The sequence below is a fragment of the Amphiura filiformis genome, chromosome 17 (assembly GCF_039555335.1).
Source record: "Amphiura filiformis chromosome 17, Afil_fr2py, whole genome shotgun sequence".
Lineage (NCBI taxonomy): Eukaryota > Metazoa > Echinodermata > Ophiuroidea > Amphilepidida > Amphiuridae > Amphiura > Amphiura filiformis.
The window spans coordinates 17,299,961-17,325,061 of NC_092644.1; the positions used below are offsets into that span (position 1 = coordinate 17,299,961).

Below are 25,101 nucleotides of genomic sequence, written 5' to 3' on the forward strand. Positions count from 1 at the left end.
AAAAAAAAAAAAGAAAAGAAAAAGAAAAAGGGGGGAAAAGAATCATCATCAGCATCAGCAGTTGCAAAATCTAGGAAAAGATTTCATAAAACAGCAAATGAACAACAATCAGTCCAAACTGGGGAAGAAGAAGGAGAAGAAGAAATAAAGGAAGAAGAAGGAGAAGAAAAAGGAGAAAGAGGAGAAGAGGAAAGAGTAGGAGGAGAAGAGGAGGAAGAAGAAGAGGAGGAAGAAGAGGAAGAGGAAGAAGAAGAAGAAGTACAAGAGGAGAAGCAAGAGGAGGAGGAAGAAGAAGAAGAAACAGCAAATGAACAACGATCAGTCCAAACTGGGGAAGGAGAAGGAGAAGGAGAAGAAGAAGAAAGAGAAAGAGAAGAGAAGGAAGAAGAAGAAGATGAAGAATATGAAGAGGAAGAAGAAGAAACAGCAAATGAACAACGATCAGTCCAAACTGGGGAAGGAAAAGAAGGAGAAGAAGAAGAAAGAGGAGAAGAAGAAAGAGAAGAAGAAGAAGAAGAAGAAGAAGAAGAAGAAGAGGAAGAAGAAGAAGAAGAAGAAGAAGAAGAAGAAGAGGAAGAAGAAGAAGAAGAAGAAGAAGAAGAAGAGGAAGAAAAAAAAGATGATGAAGTAGAAGATGAAGAGGAAGAAGAAGAAACAGCAAATGAACAACGATCAGTCCAAACTGGGGAAGGAGAAGAAGGAGAAGAAGAAGAAACAGCAAATGAACAAAGAAGAGAAGTAGAAGAAGTAGAAGAAGAGGAGGAAGAGGAAGAGGAGGAAGAAAAAGAAGAAGAAGACGAAGAAGAAGAAGAAACAGCAAATGAACAAAGATCAGTCCAAACTGTGGAAGGAAGGAGAAGGAGAAGAAGAAAGAAGAGAAGTAGAAGAAGAGGAGGAGGAAGAAGAAGAGGAAGAAGAAGAGGAAGAAGAAAAAGATGAAGATGATAAAGTAGAAGATGAAGAAGAGGAAGAAGGAGAAGAAGAAACAGCAAATGAACAACGATCAGTCCAAACTGGGGAAGGAGAAGAAGGAGAAGGAGAAGAAGAAGAAAGAGAAGTAGAAGAGAAGGAAGAAGAAGAAGATGAAGAAGATGAAGAGGAAGAAGAAGAAACAGCAAATGAACAACGATCAGTCCAAACTGGGGAAGGAAAAGAAGGAGAAGAAGAAAGAAGAGAAGTAGGAGAAGAAGTAGAAGAAGAGGAGGAGGAAGAAGAGGAAGAAGGAGGAGGAGGTGAAGGTAAAGGAGAACGAGAAAGAGAAGGAGAAGAAAATGAAATTCAAAAGCGGTTCAAATGTTTCTTTTGTGATGAATATTTTGCGAGTAAACATAACTTGGAAAGACATACAGATGTCATTCACAATGATGGACAAAATCAGAACACATGTCCCATCTGTCGCTTTGATTTTGCAAATATAAATAATTTAAAGAGACACATAGAAAACATTCATGAAAATGCTTCTCATGAATGTTCTATTTGTTTGAAACATTTCTCTGCCCAATCAAGTTTGCAAACACATAGGGTGAATATTCACAACTAGGCGATTACCCGTATTTGGCGGTTCTCGGCTGTCGCGATTACCTGGCTGATGGTGACTGTACCCACCATGTTTTATGCCCATAGGACAGTTTTTACTAATTTGACCTCGGATGACCCCTTGTGACCTCAAAATGACCTTCCAAAATGTGGCTCTAAATGTTGACTGTACCCACCACGTTTCATGCCCATACAACAGTTTTTAGTAATTTGACCTTGGATGACCCCAAAATGACCGTCCAAAAATTTGACTCTAAAAGTTGACTGTACCCACCAAGTTTCATGCCCATATGACAGTTTTTACTAATTTGACCTCAGATGACCCCTGGATGACCTTGGGTGATCTTGGCCCACTTACCAAAACAAACTTGTTCTGAGGTCCAGATGCACCCACCCCTCGGATGACCCCTTGTGACCTCAAAATGACCTTCCAAAATTTGGCTCTAAATGTTGACTGTACCCACCACGTTTCATGCCCATACAACAGTTTTTAGTAATTTGACCTTGGATGACCCCAAAATGACCGTCCAAAATTTGACTCTAAAAGTTGACTGTACCCACCAAGTTTCATGCCCATATGACAGTTTTTACTAATTTGACCTCAGATGACCCCTGGATGACCTCGGGTGATCTTGGCCCACTTACCGAAACAAACTTGTTCTGAGGTCCAGATGCACCCACCCCCCAAGTTTGAGGAACGTGCAACCCCTAGTCTCCGAGAGAATAGGCGGAAAACAGTTTTGACTAATTTGACCTAAGATGACCCCTGGGTGACCTTGACCCACTAACCAATACAAACTTGTTCCGTCTTAGGTCAAGATGCACCTACCCACCAAGTTGCATGCCCATATGACAGTTTTTACTAATTTGACCCCTAGATGACCTCTGGTGACCTTGACCCACTAACCAATACAAACTTGTTCTGTCCCGGGTCAAGACGCACCCACCCGTCAAGTTTGAGGAACATGCGACCCCCAGTCTCTGAGAAAAACAGTTTTTACTAATTTGACCCCTGGATGACCTCGGGTGACCTTGACCCACTAACCAATACAAACTTGTTCTGTCTGGGGTCAAGCTGCACCCACCCACCAAGTTTGAGGAACGTGCGACCCCTAGTCTCCGAGAAAATAGGCGGACAGACACACAGACAGATAGATAGACATGATAGACAGACGATGTGTATTATTATATAGAAAATAGGCGGACAGACACACAGACAGATAGATAGACAGATAGATAGACAGATAGATAGACGATGCGTATTATTATATAGATGAAACCTATGAATATGCATGTACACTTTGCAGGAAAACCTACAAGTACAAAGGCCACCTTGCTAGACATGAAGAAAGAATACATGGAATCGGCAGCTAACAGTGGTGACTTGCATAAAGCGGTGGTCAAAAATAGGTTAAAAATACATAAGGCATCCAAAAAATAAGCCTTTGTCTCATAGCCCCTGCGACCATTTGCCAAAATGTCCCATATTTTTCTTCTTTTATGGTTTAAAACGGACAACACACCACAACAGATTTACAAAAACAAAAGCTTAAGGGATCTAGAATGAGCGTTTATGGCGTTTCTACAGTATTTTTTGTGGGACATGAGAGCACCTCCAACGTATCGAATTGCATTCTGAATACTGAAGCATGTCTTTCTGATATCAAATAATTTTCATTTTTGAAATTCACGATATAATACAAATTTTATGACAAATTATTAAAATTTGATATTTTTCAAATTTTGATATATCAGTCCTCGAAATAAATTTTATAAATCTAATGATATATTCTTAAAGTGTATGTAGCTGGGAGGAAAAACCGACGATCAATTGAAAATTTTGACCTTTTATATTGAAGATATGGATTTTTTTCTTCAATACGAAAGGTCAAAATTTTCAATTGATCGTCGGCTTTTCATCCCACCTACATACACTTTAAGTATAAATCATCAGATTTATAAAGTTTACTTCAATTACTGTTAAATATCAAAAATATCAATTTTTAATGATTTGCCATCAAATGTGTATTACATTGCAAATTTCAAAAAATCAAAAAAGGACATTCTTCGTATTCAGAATGCAATTCGATATGTCTGATGTGCTCTAATGTCCCACAATAAATACTGTCCAAACGTTCATACCCCTTCCCTTAACAAAGGATTATTTTTTTGCCAGTATAAAAGTTATTTTAAAAGCTGAATTTATACACCATTGCTGAGCGACAAGCGATTGGTTTCTAGCTAATGATGCAGCATGCTTCACGTTGCATCAAATTGGGAAATGCGATGAGCGAAAGGTTTCTAGCCAATGAGGTAGCACAGATCACATTTTATTGAGAAAAGGGCGCTACCCTCATTGGTCAAATACTCTTCGCTCAGCGATAGAGTATAAATTCACCTTTTAGGCAACAAAAATAGACCCCGTTCTTCAGGGGCGGATATGGCCCTTTCAAGTAGGGTTGGTCAGTCAGGCATTGTTTTTTGTGTTGTTGTTATTGGGTTTTTTTAGCAAATGAATAAAAAAATACCAAAATCTGAAAAAAAAAAAGTTTTTTTGTGTTGCATTTTTCCCCTCCGTTCACTCTTTTTTCAGTCAAAATATATCTACCTCAATTTTTTGGAATTTTTTGTCGCCTTATGGCCATTTTTAAACAAACATGTTTTTGCTTGCATTAAATAAAGATGATGATATGATATTTGTAGCTTTAAATATATGTTTTTTATACATCAACATCTATCAAAGGTTTAGATAATAATTTAGCATTCATAAAAGCCAGCATAAAGACGGTGTCTGAAAAAGGGTCTAGAATTTCATTATAATCAGAGCTAGAGATAATAATACTAGTTTGCGTATGATGTCACCTGTCAATCAAACTAAGCAATGAGTTGTTTATGATTTGTTTTGACGATTGAAATTTCTGAATGCAGGGGTAAAACTGTGTACTCTATGGTTAATTTTGTACCATTTCAAGCTATTTCATGATTCACCAAATATGTATTTGAAGGGCCAATGCTTCTTTTCACCAAAGTTGCCAAAATATTGCACCCATAAGCCTGGGCACATACACATATACCATGAAACAGGGAGCCCCCCCTTTACTACCACCAGAAATGATCACCTTTGACATTATCAAGTTCCCCTCCCAAGTTTACCATGTTTACTAACAAGTCATAGTGCTGACAAGTAATCAAGTCAGAAGTGACATGCCTCATAATGTACTGTACAGTGGAAATTTTTGCTCTAAATTTATTTTTGCGGTTTTTGCGTTCCAAGCTGCCACCATACAAATATATTCTTTTTGTGTGTAGTTCAATGTAAGAAAACAAAGAATTGCGAATTTAAAAACAAGGGGAACCGTTCAAAATTGGCAAAGTGTGAAAAATTAATCACACAAAAATTTCAACTTTTATAGTATTGTAAAAGTAGCCATTTTTGTGGAATCAAATTTTCATGCAACAACAATTTAAATATTTTGCTTCATGGCTTGGTATTAATTTTACTGACTTCACATTTTCTACATTAATGTAATATTAAATATTTGTGTTAGTTGCCAAGAATTCAAAAAGTGCAAAAATAAACGCAGCATGAAAATGTCCTCCTTTAACATGTTTAACAGTGCTAGAATTTTTACAGTGCTAGAATTGGACTCTAGTCCTGCAACTTTTGCGGTAGTTGCCCTGGGTAGTTGCCAGGAATGCGAAAATCACGAAAATAAATGTGGCGCAAATATATCCTCTTTTTACAGCACTATAATTTTTACAGCGCTAGAATTGGACTCTGGTTCTACAATTTTGCCCCCTGGAAAGTGAAAATCACAAAAATAAATGCAGCGCAAAAATGTCCTCTTATTTCCGTACTAGAATTTTTACAGTGCTAGAATTTCTAGTCCTGCAATTTTTGCGTTAACTGACTGGAATGCGAAACTTGCAAAAATAAATGTGGCGCAAAAATGTCCTCTTTTTTCAGTCCTAGAATTTGACTCTGGTCCTCTCTTGAAAGGTTATACACTAATCAAATGGTACTGTAGTAGCAGGCTTCATCATACATGTAGCTGGTAAATTGTCCCTGCATCCGAATGGAATTGGGTGTGCTGTGCCTTTATATTATCAACTTTTGAAATCTGTACTACCAGTTTACTATAAGGTAAGAAATTTGATACTCGAAGTCTATAATTAGCTAGTGTCTGCTCTTGGAGCTTCCAAAGCCCTGATGATGTACTTTCAAAGTTTTTGAAATGCCATTGTGTAAAAATAACATGACATGAATATTTCACAGGACATGCATAGCTATGTATGCAGAGATGTATAACAAATTATTTGACTATATGCTCCACAAATTATTCAATGAGCAAAAATGCAGTAAAGTTTTGAAAGTCTTATTTTGACAAAGTTTGAGTCAAGTGGGTGATACTGGATTGGATTTTAAAATCTTTGCAAGCTCAGATTATAACTGAAACTATAACATCAAGATAACGTTCAAGCAATATAAATGAATTTTTACCTTACAAAACTTATTGCAACATCCATTTTTACTGGAATATCTGACCAGGGCATAAAAATCAGGCAGTACTCTCTGAATAAAATCACATAAAGTTCTGCTTCACACATTTAACAAAATAAAATAGAGAAACTTTAAATTTGATTCTAGTCCTTATAATGTCTTTCTTTGAACTCTTTGCAAAAGAGCAGTGATTTTTGTTTATTTGTTCAAGCTTGCAGGTCATTCCACATTATTTTCCTTCCTGTCTTTTGTTACGATTTCTTCAATTCAAATCATCTTGATTGAAATTGGTCCCCAGTGGCACCAAAAGCATTAAAGTTTGTTTTGTTTTGTTGGGTGTTTTTTTTTTTGGGGGGGGGGGCATATTTTGTGCCAGTATGACTGGGATATTTGCATGTGAAATGCATGAAAAAATGTCAATTTCTGACTATTTTAGCCCAAATGAAGTTGAATTTTGATATCTGATGGACCAGTGTGCACGAAGCATGCAAAATTGTACAATTTAAGCCCTAAGCACTTTTTCAGGCTAAAAAGGAAGATACACAAGGCAATTATTGATTTATTTTTTCTTCTATTTGGATTTTTATGGGGCTGTCCCTCCCCCATGGAGAAATTTTTGGGGAAGTGCCCCCTCCCCTTCCACCACCTATGCTTGTCCCATGGGCTTCTCCATTAGAAATCTTCCATACCCCTGTGGAAGGTTTAAGACATCTGCCACAGAAGGAGTATGTTTTTCAAATGGAATTGGCTACGTTAATTATTTTGAAACCCATACTCCCCCCGTATTATGGCTTTACCTATATCTTCCACAACTGGAGTGAGTATTTCAAATGGAAGTTACCTAATTGTCTATTCTATTTGAAACCCATACTCCTTCTGTGGAAGACTTTATAGTCCGTATACCTTCCTCGAGTCAGTAAAGTAAGATCAAATTTTGAGATTTTCTCAAAAACTGTTAATATTTGCAGGAATCTGTTATTCTAGTTTGATTCTTTGCATCATTTCCTTTCTGAAAATGTATACTTTTATATACTTCTCATCACTATATTAAGAGATACAATGAAAAACAATATCTAAATTACTGACTCGAGGAAGGTTTACAGACTATAGCTAAATCTTCAACAGGGGGAATTATGGATTTCAAATGGAATAGTCCAATTGTCTCTCTTGATACAAAAACACAGTGGTAATCATTGTAAATATGTAAAACTGGCAAGTAAGGGGAAAGTGTTTTGGCAGTGAAAATAATAATAAAATGAATTAAATATCATTAATTGTTATTTAATATCATTATTTTCCTTTAAATTTTGGTTTCAGAATGTCTGATGTAACAGAAAGTACTACGGAGGCGTTTCATACGATGAACTTTGCAAGGGGACCGTCCGACATTACAGCTTTAATCTTGTAGACCTTGCTGACAAGAAACCACTCTCATTCAGCACTGCAATGAGGAGCCTCGTGAACCAAGTACATGGTACTTTTTCCGATATTGAAACACAGCAACCGGACAAGGTCATCGCATCTTTCACTATAGGAAAAACCCATGCCAAGCGAAGATCCAAAAACGGAGGTGGCTATATGAAGTTTGACCGAAAGAAACAGAGCACTTGGAAACTTAAGGAAGGTATTAGCAATAAATGGTCTAAATATGAAAAAGATGGCTACAGTGGGTTGATAGCTTTGACTGCAGTCACGACAGATATTATACCATCTGATGTTAAACGAGCCCATCGCTTCATCGATAAGGAACAGTATTGTATCGCTCTTGAACAACAACTAATTCAGTATTATATGCTGGAAAGAGCCGATTCGAGGCTGGAAAACACAAGTTTTAATCCTGGTAATCTTTGTAAAAAAGGAGAGAAACCGTATGCATGTATAGTGTACGTAGCTTACAAGCTCAAGGATAGAGAGGGTTATCAGATAGATGGCCAAGAAGGAGCAGTGGAAGAAAGCAGTGATACCAGTGACAGTGAATTGTCAATAAATCACTCCTCACCAGCAACTGTGGGAGATGATGAATTAATCCAAAAATATCTTGATAGTATCCCAGGATCAACTTCAGTACGGTCCTCATCAGATGGTTCTGAGGATGCCATTAGACCATCTTCCATGGATGGATCTGAGGACACCCCAGGACCATCTTCAGGAAGGTCCATGGATGGTTCTGAGGACACTACCTCACCATCTTCAAGATGGTCTAAAGATGATTCTGAGAACACCACTGGCAAATCTTCAAGATGGTCCATGGATGGTTCTGAGGACACCCCAGGACCATCTTCAGCATGGTCCCCAGCTGTACCGGGACAATCTTCGGGACAGTTCCAAGAAAGTTCTCCAGGACTATTGCCAAGATGTTCTCTGCATAGCTTTGATAAAACCCTGGGAACATCTTTACCAGATGGTTCTAAACCTAACCTGACAGCACCTTTGAGCCCAATCAAGTCAATCTTGAAGAGGAAACATTCAACCCCGAGTGAAGAGTGTACAAAGAAAATAAAGAGAGTTAAATTTAGTGACGATGGTAGTCTATTTCGCAGATGCTCCATTCTTTGATTCTCATTCAAGAAAAGAAAGAACAAATGAGATTTTTTTTTTCATCATCCCCAATTATTTAAGAGTCATTACAAAACAAGAGATAAAAAGTATGAAGGCAGGAATATATAGCACATAAAAATTTAAAAATATGCAACAGCAAAACATTACAGGTTATAATTTTGTAGGCCTATCACTTTGCACTACCAGAGTTAAATAGTTTTACTAAATAAATACCTTTAGAAGACATAGTATATAGCAGTTAATGGTTAAACAAAACTATAATGTGTATGCAACATGCGAGAGTCAAGAGAAATGATATCAGACACCCCATTTTTATGGGTATAAAAGACTGATAATGTGGTGAACAATGTTGAAGGGCGGCTCTTGACTTGAGGGAAGTTGAGTGGGAATATTTCTAGAAAAACAAAAACATTTTAATATACAGAAATTAGGGAGGATTTTGTATACAGCTGTAAGGTCAGGAGTTGGGTCTACTTTTCGGGAGCCTCCTGGCTACAATCGTGAGCATTGGCATCTGTGCAGTTAAGGCCTACAGTTCATGTTGTCATGAAGTCACTGCCTTCAAACCTTCAAAAAGTTACTGTAGTATTATTAATAATTGTGTTGTAAATATGTCAATAAAGCAGTTAATATATAAGTTTCATCTAATTTATTTCATCTATTATTCCCTTATCAAAAGGCCAAATTACAGTAAAATTCAAAAGGAAACTTATCTAAAAATCATACTTAACAACATCAAATTCATTGTCCTATTTAAATGATGTTAAGGGGGTACTACACCCATTGCATTTTTTTGCATTTTGTGAAGAAATGAGAAAAAGAAATTGGACAAAGTGGTATGCAAAATGAAGGGGCAAATCTTCTCGTTCAATTGGTGGCATCAGTATCAATGACGCGTACATGCTTCTAATGGTATAAGCCAAAAAGTGGTACATCACTAATGTTTTAAATTCACTTCATTTAGGAAAGCTTACTATCAACGGATTTCGTTAAAATTTTGGATATGTGTTGCTAACACATTAGGGAAATAATGTTGATATGTATAATGGGAATAAGTGGCCCCTGATTTCTTTTATGGCTTCATGAACTTGGTGCTCCACAACTATCAAAAAACGAACCGGTTAAAATGCTTCTATTTTCAATGTTGAGCTATATTTTGTATTTTGAACTTGCGACACTATGTCACTGAAACTTAATTAAGCCATAGTAACAGGTTACCACAACCACACTACAGCAATGTTGAAAAAGATTGTATTTTTTGAAACCTATACCACCATATTAGGTAGTTTTCCGTAAGCTTCATTTTTGTGATTTTGGTAACTTTTTTATATTTATTTGCCCAATCCATCTCAACTAGGCAATCTAAATTGTACTCACCATTTACATCCCAAGGTATTTTAGTATATCCACCTCACACATTTCCATTATATATCCAGTAACAGACAAAATATCAAAATTAATGCCTCATTATGACATGTATGATATCACAGACTATCACATGTATTCAAAATTGATGCCTGAATTTGACCTGAACCAATTGACCTATATAACCTGACCTTTGATGACCTTATAGTCTTTTTTAATCTCTTTTCCTAACAACACATTATACTAGATACATACATGGTGTAGTATTAAATTGTCTATGTGGAAGAGATTAGGCCTATTTATTGTTCGCCTTAAGGTTCTGAACAATATCATTTAAGGGCCAGTACATGTCCAGTAAACATTCTCGTATTTAGATCTACCAAAGGCAGTATAATGCAATGGTCCAAGCTAATTTTGGTTATGTTTATGATTGTGCTTATCAGGATTACATATACATGCATCTGCCTTCTTCCTTCTTTGTGGAGGCAGGGTGGTGCAGTGGTATGGGCTCTGCCTCGCAATCAGAGAATTGCTAGTTGAGGCCCAGTGGTGCCATCGAGTTGTGCACTTGGGCAAGATGCTTTACCTCACTTGCCTCTCTATACCCAGGGGTGAAATGAGATCAGTTATGAATATTGTCCATCGTATCCAAGTATGAAATCCAACTGGATTTACATTTTCCACTGCATTTAGCTAGATTGTAATACTAAACTCACAAAATATTCCATCTGGATTGACCATATAGTTCAACTGGGTAGCAGGCAGTGTCATCTTCCACAGGGAGTGTGGAACTCAAATGGAATAGCCCATATTGTCCTGGCTCAACCAAAAAGATGTTGATATCCCGCCAGTATAGGTGTATCCTTGGTGTATGATATTCATGAGTTAGACTAGTGTAAAGACTCCATTGAGGAATTTAGCAGCTTACAGAATAAAGCTGTATAATCCTTCAATAGAGAATTTCTGCATTGGCTAATTCTGTGCAGTTTTACATGAAGGATGACCCCAATTACTAAAATTTACTATACAATGTTTATACATGGTAATCAATTGTAAACAAGTCAGCAAATGCATTTTGTACTCCAGTACAACTTGAGGGATATGCCTCAGTGGCAGGATTTTAGTGGGGGGAAGCCCCCCAGCTCCCCCTGGCTATGCTATGTCTCACTGATATGCATACTATATCCCATAATACTCATCAATGAGTATTATGGGATGTGGGTCATATCGAAAGGACCACCAAATTAACCCAGATATGAGGTACGGAGATTAGTTGCTTGGTTATCAAAAAACTGCCTTCACCCAATGGAATTTGGGGAGCTGCACAGATAATTGGTGAATGTTACAATCTAAGTGTGGATAGGTTTGCACCAGGTTCGGCTGCAACTGGCCTAGATGATGCGATCTGATTGTGATGATTCACCATGACAGAGAAATTACAGCGCTTTGAATCCTCCAAGATCTGGTAAAAGGCGCTATATAAATCCGAAATTTATTAATTTATTATTTATTACGTTTCCCTTCGCATAATTCTATTTCCTGTTTAAAGCCTATCAACTCACTCTTCTTTGAGAAAAAGATCATAAACACACAAACAACCAGACAAACATTAAACTGGACAAATTTTTCACTTTTTTCCCGCAATTCCACTTACCTTTTCCTTTTGATCCCTTTCTGTCCCGATTTTCCTCCAACGGTGCCCATATGCGAGGGTGCTTCTCTCAGCGCGAAACTCTTTGCAACGTGTCCCAGGTGTAACTTTTTCACATGGAAGATATGTTTGAGTGACGAGGGATATGTGGCGTATGACCTGATGAAGGATTGGAACGCTGCAAGAAAAGAAACAAATGGAATCTGTAAATAATATCATAATTTGTTTGTTTTTAGTTTTATTTTGCATAAAGCTGAATTTATACTTGATTGCTAAGCAATACGCAGATTTAGAGTTTCTCTACTGGTAGTCAATTTGTGCCAAAATTCCTTCCCACAATGCAGTAAGCGTTTTGCATAACAATAGATACAGTTCGAAGGTTAATCAAATTCTTTGTTATGCAATACGCATATCGCATTGTGGGAAGGAATTTCGGCACAAATTGACTTCCGGTAGAGAAACCCTAAATCTGTGTATTGCAATGCTCAGCTTTTGGAAAGTAATAAGCAATCGCCGAATTTTGTGATGCATTTACACGAATCACAGCGATAGCAATTGCAGACGACAATTAAAATATCCAAAAGGCCACAAAATACATTTTTAGAACATCCATTGCTGTCAATAATTATTGCTTTGAAGTAACTCATCTCCAAAAGTTTATGATCAAGAAAGATAAATGAATTGGCAAAATAATAGATCCGGTTGATAGGAAATGATTGGTTGATGCATTCATGTGTCAGGTGACATCGCTTGGGAGTTGAGATAACTTGCAAAAGCGACATCAGTTTTGCCTCAAGAGATTTGTATCTCTGAAATTGATGCTCTGAAAACAGAAGTAAACACTGCACATGCATGAGAATCACCTTTTTGCAAAGGCGATCGGGAATAAATTCAGCTCAAGCTCCATTGACATTTGTAATAAAGAACACACACAATACCTTTCTTTGCCAGAGCTAAGTTCTCCTTGCTTTCTAGTACAAAGTTTTCACAGCTATGCTGGAGGGCTATGGCGGCATCCTCGTTTGTGTTAGGGTCTCGTCGTCTGCTTTGCTCTGCAAGCATTGCTGGCACTGGACTGGAGAGTAGTGTAGACCATATGTCTTCTAGTGGCAACTGGGTTAATCTAATAAAAAAAAATTGAATTTACGATAAATATTGATATTAACAAAAGTTCTGAATCAGGGATGTGAGTGGGTGCCCACACTTTCGCGAGGAGCAGCCCGCTAAATTTTGTAATTAACCTTTATAGAAGACATATCCACTGAGAAACAACTTTCACTCCACAGTCACAGAATTGCTGCAGATGACCCTACTATTGTGAAAACGTTGGGTCTTTCTCAATTAATCTATCTTTTCTCAGTTTTACCAAAACCTGATCATGTATTTCTGACAGGTCTTGATACTACTTTGTATAAATTTATTTGGTAAAATAAACAAGATAGGGTTAGTCACAAAACACAATCAAGGGTCTTAAGATTGCTTGGGTAAAAAGGTTACTATAGATAATAACGACAAAGGTAAATGGAAATGTTTCTATGAGCAAGAACCTTTTGGTGGACTTATATTATATTACCTTATTTTGAGTCCAATAAGAACCTGCACATAGTCCACCTCCGAGGGTGAGAGAAAAAGCAGTGCGTGGCCTTTCTTGCCGATACGAGCTGTCCTGCCTACTCGATGAACGTAGTCTGAAGGCTGACCAGGGGTGTTGTACTGAAATGACAAGCAAAAAACGAACAGATAACATCACACTTTCAAACACTTTGAATCTCACACTGGCTGCCGGGTGTACTATTTAAAATTTAAGGCAGGAACAAGGGAAGCATGACCTAGCGGCGTTTGCCCTCAAATATTGAGAAAAATGAAGCTGACATAAAAGAGGATTGCTATGGGCTCTATAAAGGAGATACTTTGAAAGAAAGGCTTGATAAAAGGGGTGACACTTCAGCCCCATGTGCATGATTTTTCTTGGGAGGGGGAAAACAAGGAAGAAAAAACACATATTATTGGCCTTAACTCAAGAACTACAAGAACTCCCACCTTTGTTTATTTTATTAAAAATGTTTACCAACAGGGTAAGTACCCCATGTTCCGCATTGCATACCCTTTAATAGTGCTGTTATCAACATTTTTTGTCCGATGGTGAAATTTTGGAATAATTTCAATCCTAATGTCGACACAATGAGACTTTTATGGCAGCCCTCGAATTAACCCACGGCACCCATGGCATTTTGCCGTGGGTGCCCATCCCCACTGCCGTAATGCCCTCAAAATATGTCCTTTACCCAAGGCAGTCAATTGCTGTGCCCACTTATGAAGTTGCCATCGGTGCCCTAGCCCTGCCCCTTCATTATAAAATCAGCTATCAGACTGTTTCTGTGTTTTCTTCACTTTTGAGAAATTGCCTTGGTGCCCTTCTCAAATTTTCAACAGTTAACGTTGCCATGATGCCCTCTTGAAATATTACAAACGGCCGTGCTGCCTTGCCTTTTCAGTGAAAATCCAAGGCAATTATCAACTTGCCCTAAAAAAGTTGCCGTGCCCCTTCAGATCCTTAATTCGAGGGCTGTTTTATGGGTTTCAAATTTTATGCACAAATCAAGTAACGGCCTCTGCCTTTGGGCTAATTGATAACAATGCCCCAGTAAGGTTGCTAACTCCTTGTGTTGAACTTCATGTTTAATGAAGTAACTGACAAAGAACACTTATATTATTTTTTTTATTTTTCATTCGACATCAAACTTAAGTTTAAACCAAATAATACCTCTCAGATGTGGTCAACACCCCATGGTGAATATTGACATTACAGGACTTGCCCAATGTCAAAATCATACATGTCGATGACAGTACTAATCCTATGTAAGAAGAGTCTAGCTGTCTTGTAAAATAACAAAATTAGATTTGCAATTCTTTTCCACAAAATGTTAGTTTTCACTCTCAGAAATAACCCCTTTTGATTTGGAGCCAAACAAATGAGGCAAAACAAAGAAGATTGCTACTTAATTCCAGTGCTTCTGTCAATGCGTGTCACTGTCGATTGTGACTGCGCTCGGTCCTGTTGATGTGTTAAGACTATCCATACGCAATGTATGTACAGTGTTATGAACATCAAAATGGGAAACAAATGTACTTTATAAAACACCTGATCACTTTTACTCACTTGGACAATCCATTTCACTTTTGGTAGGTCTAATCCTCTTGCAGCTACATCCTACAAAAATAAAATTAAAAACATTAAGTTTTGAGTCAAAGAGAGAAAGTGTGTGTTTGATTGTATATGTAAAACATGCATATGTGGAGGGTCTGTGTGCTTTTGTAAACACCTGTAAATGAGAAAATCTATGTTTAGCTGCGGACGTCTGCAGTTCCTGGACAATGTCTTTGGATCAAAAACAGCATTTAAAGTTTATAAGCAATAAATGCAATTCTTGTGATTTACAATACGATGTGCCGCCAGCAGTTGTTTGACTGCAATTGGATTTTCATGCAATTGTGATAATAATACTGTTGAAAACAGTTCCACAAATTAAGGATTCTGTATGATCAATAGTAAATGAGTAAATTGCTGTTTTAGTTCGCATTCACAAGTAACATCATCACTGACATTTCAACACACAATGACATATGTTCTTGTGTTGTATTCGTATTACACGGTCTTTGGATGCATATTTTGGTCTTTCCCCAGCAACTGCTAGGCACATCATATCTGAATTGGGGATGTATATGGTCAGTCCCAGTGAACACACCTTACACTTCCCACAATGCACTTCTTCCCTGTAACAATTTGCTATTCAGTGCAACACGGGTCGATAGTGACGAAAAAATGGAAACAGGTGTGGAAACGTGGATTATATAAGGCGGAAAAAATAAGACTCATAATACTGTGTATTGATATAGAATGGCATGCACGCAGTTGGGCGCAGTAATTACGCTAGTTGTTCGTTGCATAATGTGTGACCGACTCATGCGTATGCGAATTTACGCAAGTGTGAATTGGGACTTAATATTGACATGCGCAGTAACAAAAGCCAAATAATTTTCACCTAGGCTTATATAAGCCGAACAAACTTCAATGAGAGGGAGTTGTTATAGAATTGTTCAGGCACTTACTGTACAAAGCAGCACCCCACTCCTGGCCTCTGAAAAGTTTTTGAACACATCTGTACGATCCTGGAAGAAGAAGAAAAAAGGAACACATGAAACACGGCAGTCCTAATACCTACAATCGTTTGTGGTAATAATACCTTTCCACAAGGCTGTATAAGATCCCCATTCAGTTTTAGGTCACACAATATAATATAAAATATGTGCCCACACAACAAATCATGGGCATTTTGTTTCTTTTGTTTTAAAGTAAATTATCATAATATCAGATTAGCAGGAACTCTTATTCTCTCGGTCAGCGTTGTTCCATCTATTGAACTTACCAACTTCTCACGTCTGTCAAAGGGGACACCCTTGCAAAATCCTTATTGGTTTGTACAGGGCCTTTCAGTTCAATACAACTTTCTCAGCAAAGAAAGTACCAATTTGACTTGTCTTTGGTAATCATTTAGAGTTGATTTCCCTGATAAGAAATTGAACTTTTGGAATTGTTTCATCATGAGGTATTTATTTTATGGCATGTTTTGTGATTTCCCCCATTAGGTGCAACAGTAAGTGTCCCCTACATGTCCAAGGGGGCCAGATGGAACAGCCAAATCTCAGCAAAAGCAACCAATGGGAAGAAGCGATGTATCGCAAGTGACGTTATGCCGACCGACAGAATATCATAGACATATGAAGAGCTTAGTTTCAAAACCCCTTACATCCACTTGCCCATTTTTGAGAACACATCAAAAATTCATCAAAATAATCACTGATAAATGGGGGTTTTCAACAAAAGCAGTTTTTGGTGGGATGCTCATCCTACCCAAGCATCCCGCCAAAAACTGCTTTTGTTGCAAACCCCCATATATCAGTGATTTTTTTGATGATTTTTTGATGTGTTCTCAAAATTGGGCTAGTGGATGTAAGGGGTTTTGAAACTAAGCTCTTCATATACAGAGTTTACAGACACCAAAAATATTATGGTACCAGTTATGTTCATCCCTATATATCCAAAACAAAGACAAATTTGTCAAAATTAAAACCAGCAGTCTGTACCCTTTAGCTCACCTTGTTTGTTGAAATTGGATGAGAATTAAAGAAACGGTGATCGAAAACCCAAGGAAGGAGCGAAATCAAAAGTTGCATTTCCATGTTCTCATCAATGGAAAGCATACAGCGCTAGTTCTCTTCTTTGAGAACGCTTTGTATACAAATCAAAAGGTCATCCAATGGAGCAGTCTGCAACTTTTGAATTTACATCTTCCTCAGGATTTTGAATAACTATGTTTTCATTTCTTTACCAATTTCAACTAATGAGGTCTTAAATCTGTGCATAAAGATGTGGCTATTGGCTGCTGGTTCCAATTATGACATATCCATCTTTGTTTAGGATATACAACAGGGGTGAAAATAACAGGTACATTAATTCTTTCACTGTCCGTACTGCAAAATAAGCATTATAGCCAATGTCATGAAGACAGTAATAAAGAGTTATGAACGTGTTAAATGATACATACGAGTAAAATAAGACACAATTAATAAACTCTGCATATATTTCTAACAGCTTTTCTGATTGGCTGCTATATATAGGAGTGTATGTCACGGTCATGGGCTTGCAACCACACCGGGAAAAAGTGGGTAATCCGGTAATCTCATTCCCGGGAAATGTGTACTGCTGGAGGGAAATTTTGAGCAAATGGAATAAAAAAAAAATTAAAAACATGTATTTAAAAGTTCTTAAAAATCAGTTTTCTATAAGCTTACAAGGTCAGTTTTTTTTCTGTCAAAAGTGTGAAAATATGACACCAAATGGCGTCAACTTATGAGGGGGCCACACAGCCACCTCTGCCAGAAAATATTTAACAACACTTTTTATATTCCCGGGAAATTTTGCATTTTTTCCACCTCTGCTTGCATCTGTCCTCGTAGGAACTCACTTTAAGGCAATGCTGTATGAGGGCGTAGTGGAACTCCACCGAATCACAACTTGATAGGAACACCTGCAACCTACCTCCTGTGCCATGTTCCCATGTAGACTGTTAGTATACATGCAGTCTGTCCTCGTAGGAACTCACTTTAAGGCAATGCTGTATGAGGGCGTAGTGGAACTCCACCGAATCACAACTTGATAAGAACACCTGCAACTTACCTCCTGTGCCATGTTCCCATGTAGCCTGTATACATGCAGTCTGTCCTCGTAAGAACTCACTTTAAGGCAATGCTGTATGAGGGCGTAGTGGAACTCCACCGAATCACAACTCGATAAGAACACCAGCATCTTGCCGCTTCCTGAGCCCTGCAAACAAAAGATAGTAAAAAAACCAAATAGTTATTGGGTCCCCTGCAGCGTTCGAAATAGGGCCGGTCAGCCGGCCATTGGCCTGTAACTTTTTTGCCTGGCCGGTAACTTTTCTGACTGGCATCTAGTTGCCGGCACGGCTGGCCGGTAACTTTTTAAGGTCAAGCCCGGCTGGCCTGTAACTTTTTGAGGTATATTTCAAACACTGGTCCCCTGATCATAAAGAAAACAGAGTAATGGAAAAATGATATAATAATTACATGACGTACACATTGAATAGAAAAGTTATTAAGATTATGTTTAATGACATAAATATTCACAGAGTTCTGAATTTTGGTGTAGTCTTGATATAAGATATTCATGAGTTAAACTAGTGTAAAGCCTCCATTGACAGATTAAGCATTTGACAGAATAAAGTTGTATAATTAGAGAATAAACGATTGGAATTTTTGTTTTTACTATCCTCTGCCGTGTGATAGACAACAAGCAGGTCCACTACGATAAAAATATTGGACCTGCCTGTCGTCTATCATAGGTAGAGGATAGTAAAAACAAAAATTCCTATCGTTTATTCTAATTCTTAGTCAGTTAAATATTATTTTAATAACTGTAAAATATTTTTAAAGCAAAAACTAAAGTTACCGTCATAAAAAGTCCCCTTTTTTTAAACTAGCGGGACACCCGCGCTACGCGCGGGTCCTCGCTAGGTGAGTAAATGGGAGCGTTCACTAAAACAGGAGGAATTACTGAACAGGTATAATCATTGAAAAGGTAAATTTTATTTATCTGATCCTGACCCTCCTTAAGCCTACGTTTCCATTTGAACTTCTTTCTTTATTTTTAGTTTCTTCTATATAATTTACATGGGCCAATTTTGTTCCATTAAAAAAAAAAAAATTCTGCTGCTAAGCTTCCGATTTTCCGTTACCATGTTTTTTTATTTATTCAATCCCGCTCCGTTATTTTCTAAATATGTCCATTTCCTTTTAGCTTCTTTTTTTTATTTGCTGCATAGCTTGTGATTTCCGCTTTCATGTTATTTATTTAATTCTGTCCTCAGTGTAATAGCTTTTTTATTTAAATTTCCTGATCTTATTATGGCTTTTTTTTTTTACATTTCCTTAAGAGTTTCTTTCTTTCCTTCTTTAGCCTATTTTATTCCCGTTTTCATTTTGTGACTAACTATAACCCACATACTCGTACGGCCTGTTTGTCCTCATTTTGTTTTGTTTTTTATTTATAGTAGGCCTGTTGTTTGTACTTTTTAACACACATCTTTTTCCTGTATTTATTACGCTACGGTCGTTCACCCGTAATATCATTCATTACGTGTATCTGCGTCGTTTACGAGTGCCATGGCGTAGTGCTGCGTTATCCGCGCGATATCGCTGCGCTACGCGAGCAGCTTGACATTAGATACCCCCATGCGACGCGCAGGGCTAGCTTAGTAACTGACTCCTTTTTTTGTTTACCTAGTATAGCAACGGACCACATTTTCACTGTTTTTGCAGCCAATTCTTGACCGTTTTCAACCAAATTTTCGCATAACCATCTCGGTATATTCCTCGATCTCCCGTATGAATTTGGTGACATTTGGATCGAAACTGACGGAGTCTTTATAGACATACATAGATAGATACATAGATACATACATAGATACAACATTCCCCTATTTATAGTAAGATGAACGAAACTTGTTTACTACTTCACGTATTCTGTTGTGCATACTGTTGTGCATACAACGCGACACATTCGCGCACATCTACAAGCATGTTACGCGTTATCAACTCTCATGATGACGTGGGGTAGTCTATGGCCTGATAGACAACATCCTAAATCTTGCGATTGTCCAATCAGATTATGTGTCTAGGAATAAGACCACTCCCACTGACTAAGAATCCTTCAATAGAAGATTTATGTGCTAGGCTAATTCTGTGCAATTTTACTACATAAAGGATAAACCTGAATTTCACTAGGAAGAGAGTTCCATAGCATGGCCCCAACTGTGGAAGATGACTTGATACATAGACAACTGTGCTAACATTCTTTAAATTTTCTGAAATAAAATCCATAAAACTTACAGTACACCTCCACAGGATGAAAGCTGTCAAAGTGACTAGTCGTAATTTACTCGGCACGATCACAAAGTGCTGCTGGAGACCCTCGGGCGTTGTGAAGTCCGACTGTTTCAACTCCATCGACTCCAAACCGACACCGCCATCAGAATCTGATAATTCCGACTTTGATTCAGCATCCACAGCAACAGTGTTTCTAGTTTTTTTCTGGTCCTTTGTACTATCTTCACCAGTACATTCAGATTTGCGTACATGTTTGATGGTGGTAGTGCTGGATGAATCCTGTGCTATGTCAATGAGTTTGGGTTCCTTCAAGGCAATCCCAGCCAGACGTTTGACATCATCTGTCAGCGTAGCAGACAGCAGGATCGTCTGCCGTTCAGGAGCTTGCTCATTCAGGGCGTTCAAAATGACAGCAACTTCTCTGTCAAATCCCATATCTAATAATCTGTAAAAAAGGAATGAAGCAAAACCAATAACACATTAAGTCTCAAAAGGGTATTTCTAGTGAAACTCATTTAAAATACATGCCATTTCTAAATGATTGGTACCCATCACCAGGGATGAAGACAATTTGTGTTAAATTTGAGAAAGAAAATTTGGTATATGATGGGTCCAAATTTCTTGAAACATTGGTATATTGATGGATCCTCTTTCAAATTCTCAGCAGCACACCCCTACCCAAATCAAACTTGAGTACCCCGTCCCCTGGAGCTGGATCACCCTTTGGTACCTACCTATCTGCTTCATCCAATACCAGATACCTCACATTACGTAGCACCATGTTTTTGGTGTTTTCTATGTGATCCACTATCCTACCAGGTGTGGCTACCAGGATGTTGATGCCGCGTCGGATGCGAGCTTTCTCCGACTTCTTGCGCTCTCCTCCCATTACGCATCCAGCTACGATCCATTGGTAGGGCTGTTTTAGAAAATGTAAAAAAAGGCAAGCAAAATCTAGGGATTCAATCATGTTTCACCGTTGTCCATCACCGATTAACAACTTTTAAGTTTTTGTTTTATTTTTGTTATAACAAAAAAATTAAAATTAAAAGTCCGACCAACTAACCCTTCTTGAAAGGTCTGATGTTGTGTCATAATGGACGGGCTGGCCAATATTTTGAGTAGTGTATACCTGTGTAACTGTGATAAAAATATTGTCCAGCCCATTATTGTGCGATATTATACACCCAAAATCAATCAAATTACGTGAATTCTTTACAAACCACACCCACTGATTAAGTATACAGTTTGTATGACTCTTTTTAAAACTCCAATAGAGGTTATCCACTTTACTCATGTGTGACTTCTAACAAAAGGCGCTGATTCCCGTAGTATTCCTTATTCAAAACAATTCAATGCATGACCTCGGAGTTACCTGCATGACTATTGGCGGGCTATTTTGAAACAGTCATGGTTGCACATGCAGGTACTTCTTTTGAAAGTCCTAAACAAGGTAAAGCAGTCGTTGAAAGGATATGCAGCTTATAGAACACGGATAACCTCTATTGCTTATTAGATAATTGGGACCTGTTTAGTCAAGGGTCTTTGGCTAGCCATGCATGCAGGTCAAGGGTCCTTAAGAGCAGCCAGCCATATAATGCCAAATCTCCCTTGTAAAGTTTCTTGTCATTGTTTCTGGTTGCTTAGATAGGGCATATTTGTCAGCATTCTAGCTTTAGCATCGGCTGTGCTCTTCTTTGTTTATTTAGTAATTGGTATCATTTGGTTTTTGTCTGTCACAACAGCAGGAAGGTTTTTTGTCCCACCCACCCACCCACCCATTATCTGTCTATGAGCAATAAAGCATCTATGACCCTCAAATATAAATCCACCTCGCTATCTTTTCATTTCTCTTTCTATATTCATTGTAGCCAATAAACTTACCTTCAATAATTTTTGGAGCATATCTAAACTCTGTAGTGCTAGCTGGGAAAAGAAACAATAAAAAAAATTTAAAATTATGATAATTTTTATTTTGTATTAAATAATGAAGAAGAAGACGGCCTATATGCTTCACCCTAGCAGGGCTTAAGACAATGTGGGACACAAATGAATATATGCGAGGATCGGAAATAAACCACGCAAGCCCGAGAAATTATAATTAGCTGCTGAGACACAATGAGAGAGTTATCATGGGGACTTAAGTTGAGATTGCCCGAGTACCCACTGTGAACTCAGGTGGTGCAGTGGTTAAGACTCTGGACTGGTAATCCAATGACCGAGGTTCAATCCCCCACTTAGTCCTGATTTTTTCTCTCTCAGAATTTTCGTATGTCAGTTTGCACAAGCCCCAAACACGTCAATTTTTATTTTGCAAAAATGTGTTTTTATTTCAATTCTTTTAATTTTACTTGCAGATCCAGAAATAATGTGAATTTGACAAAAACCTACCTCTCGTGTAGGGACAAGCACCAATGCGTATGGTCCATCTGACCTTTGAACTTTGCTTCTTTGACCTTGTAAACTTTGTACAATGGGTACGCCATATGCCAGTGTCTTGCCTGTGGAATGAATAGAAATGTTGAAAAATAAGACATATAACTCGCATGGTCAAAGGGATTAGTGGGATGATAAATTAAAATGGTCTACTACAGTAGACTAGTGGACAGTCTAAGATGACAGAGGGCCATATCTCTAGTTCAATTCCACAACTATTCATAACAATCACCTGTTTTATCATGTTTATTGTATTATCATGTGAAATGTCCCGTGGATCGAGGCCTCCTTCGCGCAACAAGCCTTTAATTGGTTATTTTCAGGTATGCGGATTGCAGTTCACTCTTGATTAAGGCCTAGGGAATAAATTTGTGGAATTAAATTACCATTTATGTAAACGGTTTATTCCAGAACTCTTCTTTATTGGATCCACTAGGGATAGCTTGTTGCTGGACACTGGTAACCTTGACGGACCACTCAGTACAACATGATTGTTGCTAGACACTGCATCTGGCCAGAATGACTTACCTGATCCTGTCTGTGACTTGACCAGTGTATCTTGACCACTCAGTACAACATGATTGTTGCTAGACACTGCATCTGGCCAGAATGACTTACCTGATCCTGTCTGTGACTTGACCAGTGTATCTTGACCACTCAGTACAACATGATTGTTGCTAGACACTGCATCTGGCCAGAATGACTTACCTGATCCTGTCTGTGACTTGACCAGTGTATCTTGACCACTCAGTACAACATGGTTGTTGCTGGACACTGGTCACCTGGCCACAATGTGGACTTACCTGTTCCTATCTGAGACTTGACCAGTGTGTCTTGACGGACCACTCAGTACAACATGATTGTTGCTGGACACTTCATCTGGCCAGAATGACTTACCTGATCCTGTCTGTGACTTGACCAGTGTATCTTGACCACTCATCAGTACAACATGGTTGTTGCTGGACACTGGTCACCTGGCCACAATGATGACTTACCTGTTCCTATCTGAGACTTGACCAGTGTGTCTTGACCACTCAGTACAACATAGTTGTTGCTGGACACACGTCACCTGGCCAGAATGAGGACTTACCTGATCCTCTCTGTGACTTGACCAGTGTGTCTTGACCACCCAATACAACAAGGACAGCTTGTTGCTGGACACTGGTTATCTGGCCGCAATGAGGACTTACCTGTTCCTGTCTGAGACTTGACCAGTATGTCTTGACCACTCAGTATAACAGGTATAGCATGTTGCCGGACACTGGTCATCTGGGCACAATGAAGACTTACCTGTTCCTGTCTGAGACTTGGACCAGTATATCTTGACTGGACACTGGTCACCTGGCCACAATGGTGACTTACCTGATCCTGACAGTGACTTGACCAGTGTGTCACTGACACTGATCATCTGGCAACAATGAGGACATATTTACCTGTTCCTGTCTGAGACTTGACCAATGTGTCTTGACCACTCAGTACAACAGGGATAGCTTGTTGCTGGACACTGGTCATCTGGCTAAACTGGAGGTTCTGCTCAAGATTAGCAATCTGTATTGCGAAAGAGAAGACACTCCTTTATTTAACATGTGAATATCACATTGTTTGAGATCATTATTAGGCTATTCCATTTTAAATCCACACTACACCTGTGGGAGATTTTGGAAATATCTACCACAAGGGGAGTATGAATTTCAAATTGAAAAATCACATTAGCAGGTCCATTTGAAACTCCTCCTCAGTGGAAGATGCAGGTTGAATCTTTCTCACAGGGTGTATGAAATTCGAATGGAGCTGCCTATGTGTTTATTCCATTTGAAATTCATCCTCCCCATATGGAAGATATTTCCAAAATCTTCCACAGGGGGAATGTGGATTTTAACTGGAATAGCCCATTGTAACTGGCCCCAACAATCAGGGTCGCTAAACCCAGCAATTTGGTAGCCCAATTGGGCGATTTTTGAAGATTTTTCCCACAATTTTGACAATTTCCTGTCCCATAGAAACCAATGGTTAAAAAAAATTGGGTGACTTTTTCAACATTGGCTCCTCGCGACTTCCGATAGTTTCCTGCCCCATAGAAACCAATGGTAAAGAGAACAATTGGGCGACTTTTCGATTATTTGACCCGCGATTCAGGCTGAAATCTTTTGGCAACCTGCCAACAATGGGTTGGCATGTCAGCAACTTGGCTTTCCGATAAATTGCACAAATTTTTCCAAGCTATAAGAAAAAAATCAAAGGGGTCTTTTGGACCCCTGCCTCTGAAACTCTGGGGACCTCAGGGTCCGAAAATAACATGACACTTTTTCCTGGTTTTAATTACAAAATATATTATTGTTTAGAACAGGTTACAAAATGTGAACAACTTCATGTTAATAATTATTACACACCAGGTTAATGTGAAAGGAGTCTTGGTGAAATTAGGAAGTTTTTTTTGGCCAAATTAAGTATGGAACAACAAAAGTAGTATGAAAATAATGCTCTGTGCCTGCTAAAATCTTTCTGGGTCCTAGGCAGCATTTGACTAAAGAAATTTTTCTCGCTTACTTTTAAGGGTTTTTGAAGCGGGAGCTTCCTTATTTCGAAC

At 38.3% G+C, this 25,101-nt stretch overlaps 2 protein-coding genes across 2 annotated transcripts in view; one reads left to right on the forward strand and one right to left on the reverse strand.

Moving 5' to 3' along the window:
- The window catches only part of LOC140137392 (ATP-dependent DNA helicase DDX31-like), a 215,672-nt gene that overhangs the window by 185,055 nt on the left and 5,516 nt on the right, over positions 1-25,101 (reverse strand). The window contains exons 4-14 of the mRNA XM_072159031.1: positions 23,948-24,062; positions 22,470-22,579; positions 21,963-22,004; positions 20,813-20,997; positions 20,082-20,523; positions 17,851-17,997; positions 15,723-15,782; positions 14,773-14,823; positions 13,186-13,325; positions 12,551-12,735; positions 11,616-11,790 (exon numbers count right to left, since the gene is read on the reverse strand). Coding sequence (XP_072015132.1) covers positions 11,616-11,790; positions 12,551-12,735; positions 13,186-13,325; positions 14,773-14,823; positions 15,723-15,782; positions 17,851-17,997; positions 20,082-20,523; positions 20,813-20,997; positions 21,963-22,004; positions 22,470-22,579; positions 23,948-24,062 — 1,652 coding nt within the window. The remainder of the gene's footprint in view (positions 1-11,615; positions 11,791-12,550; positions 12,736-13,185; positions 13,326-14,772; positions 14,824-15,722; positions 15,783-17,850; positions 17,998-20,081; positions 20,524-20,812; positions 20,998-21,962; positions 22,005-22,469; positions 22,580-23,947; positions 24,063-25,101) is intronic.
- LOC140138266 (uncharacterized) lies at positions 5,566-9,120 on the forward strand. The gene is made up of 2 exons (XM_072160180.1): positions 5,566-5,680; positions 7,355-9,120. The coding sequence occupies exon 2, from the start codon at positions 7,484-7,486 to the stop codon at positions 8,591-8,593; it is 1,110 nt and encodes a 369-aa protein (XP_072016281.1). The 5' UTR covers positions 5,566-5,680; positions 7,355-7,483; the 3' UTR covers positions 8,594-9,120.

Excerpts from the sequence above, each read along its gene's own strand:
- LOC140138266 (XM_072160180.1), top strand. The coding sequence starts at position 7,484 with ATGAGGAGCCTCGTGAACCAAGTACATGGTACTTTTTCCGATATTGAA.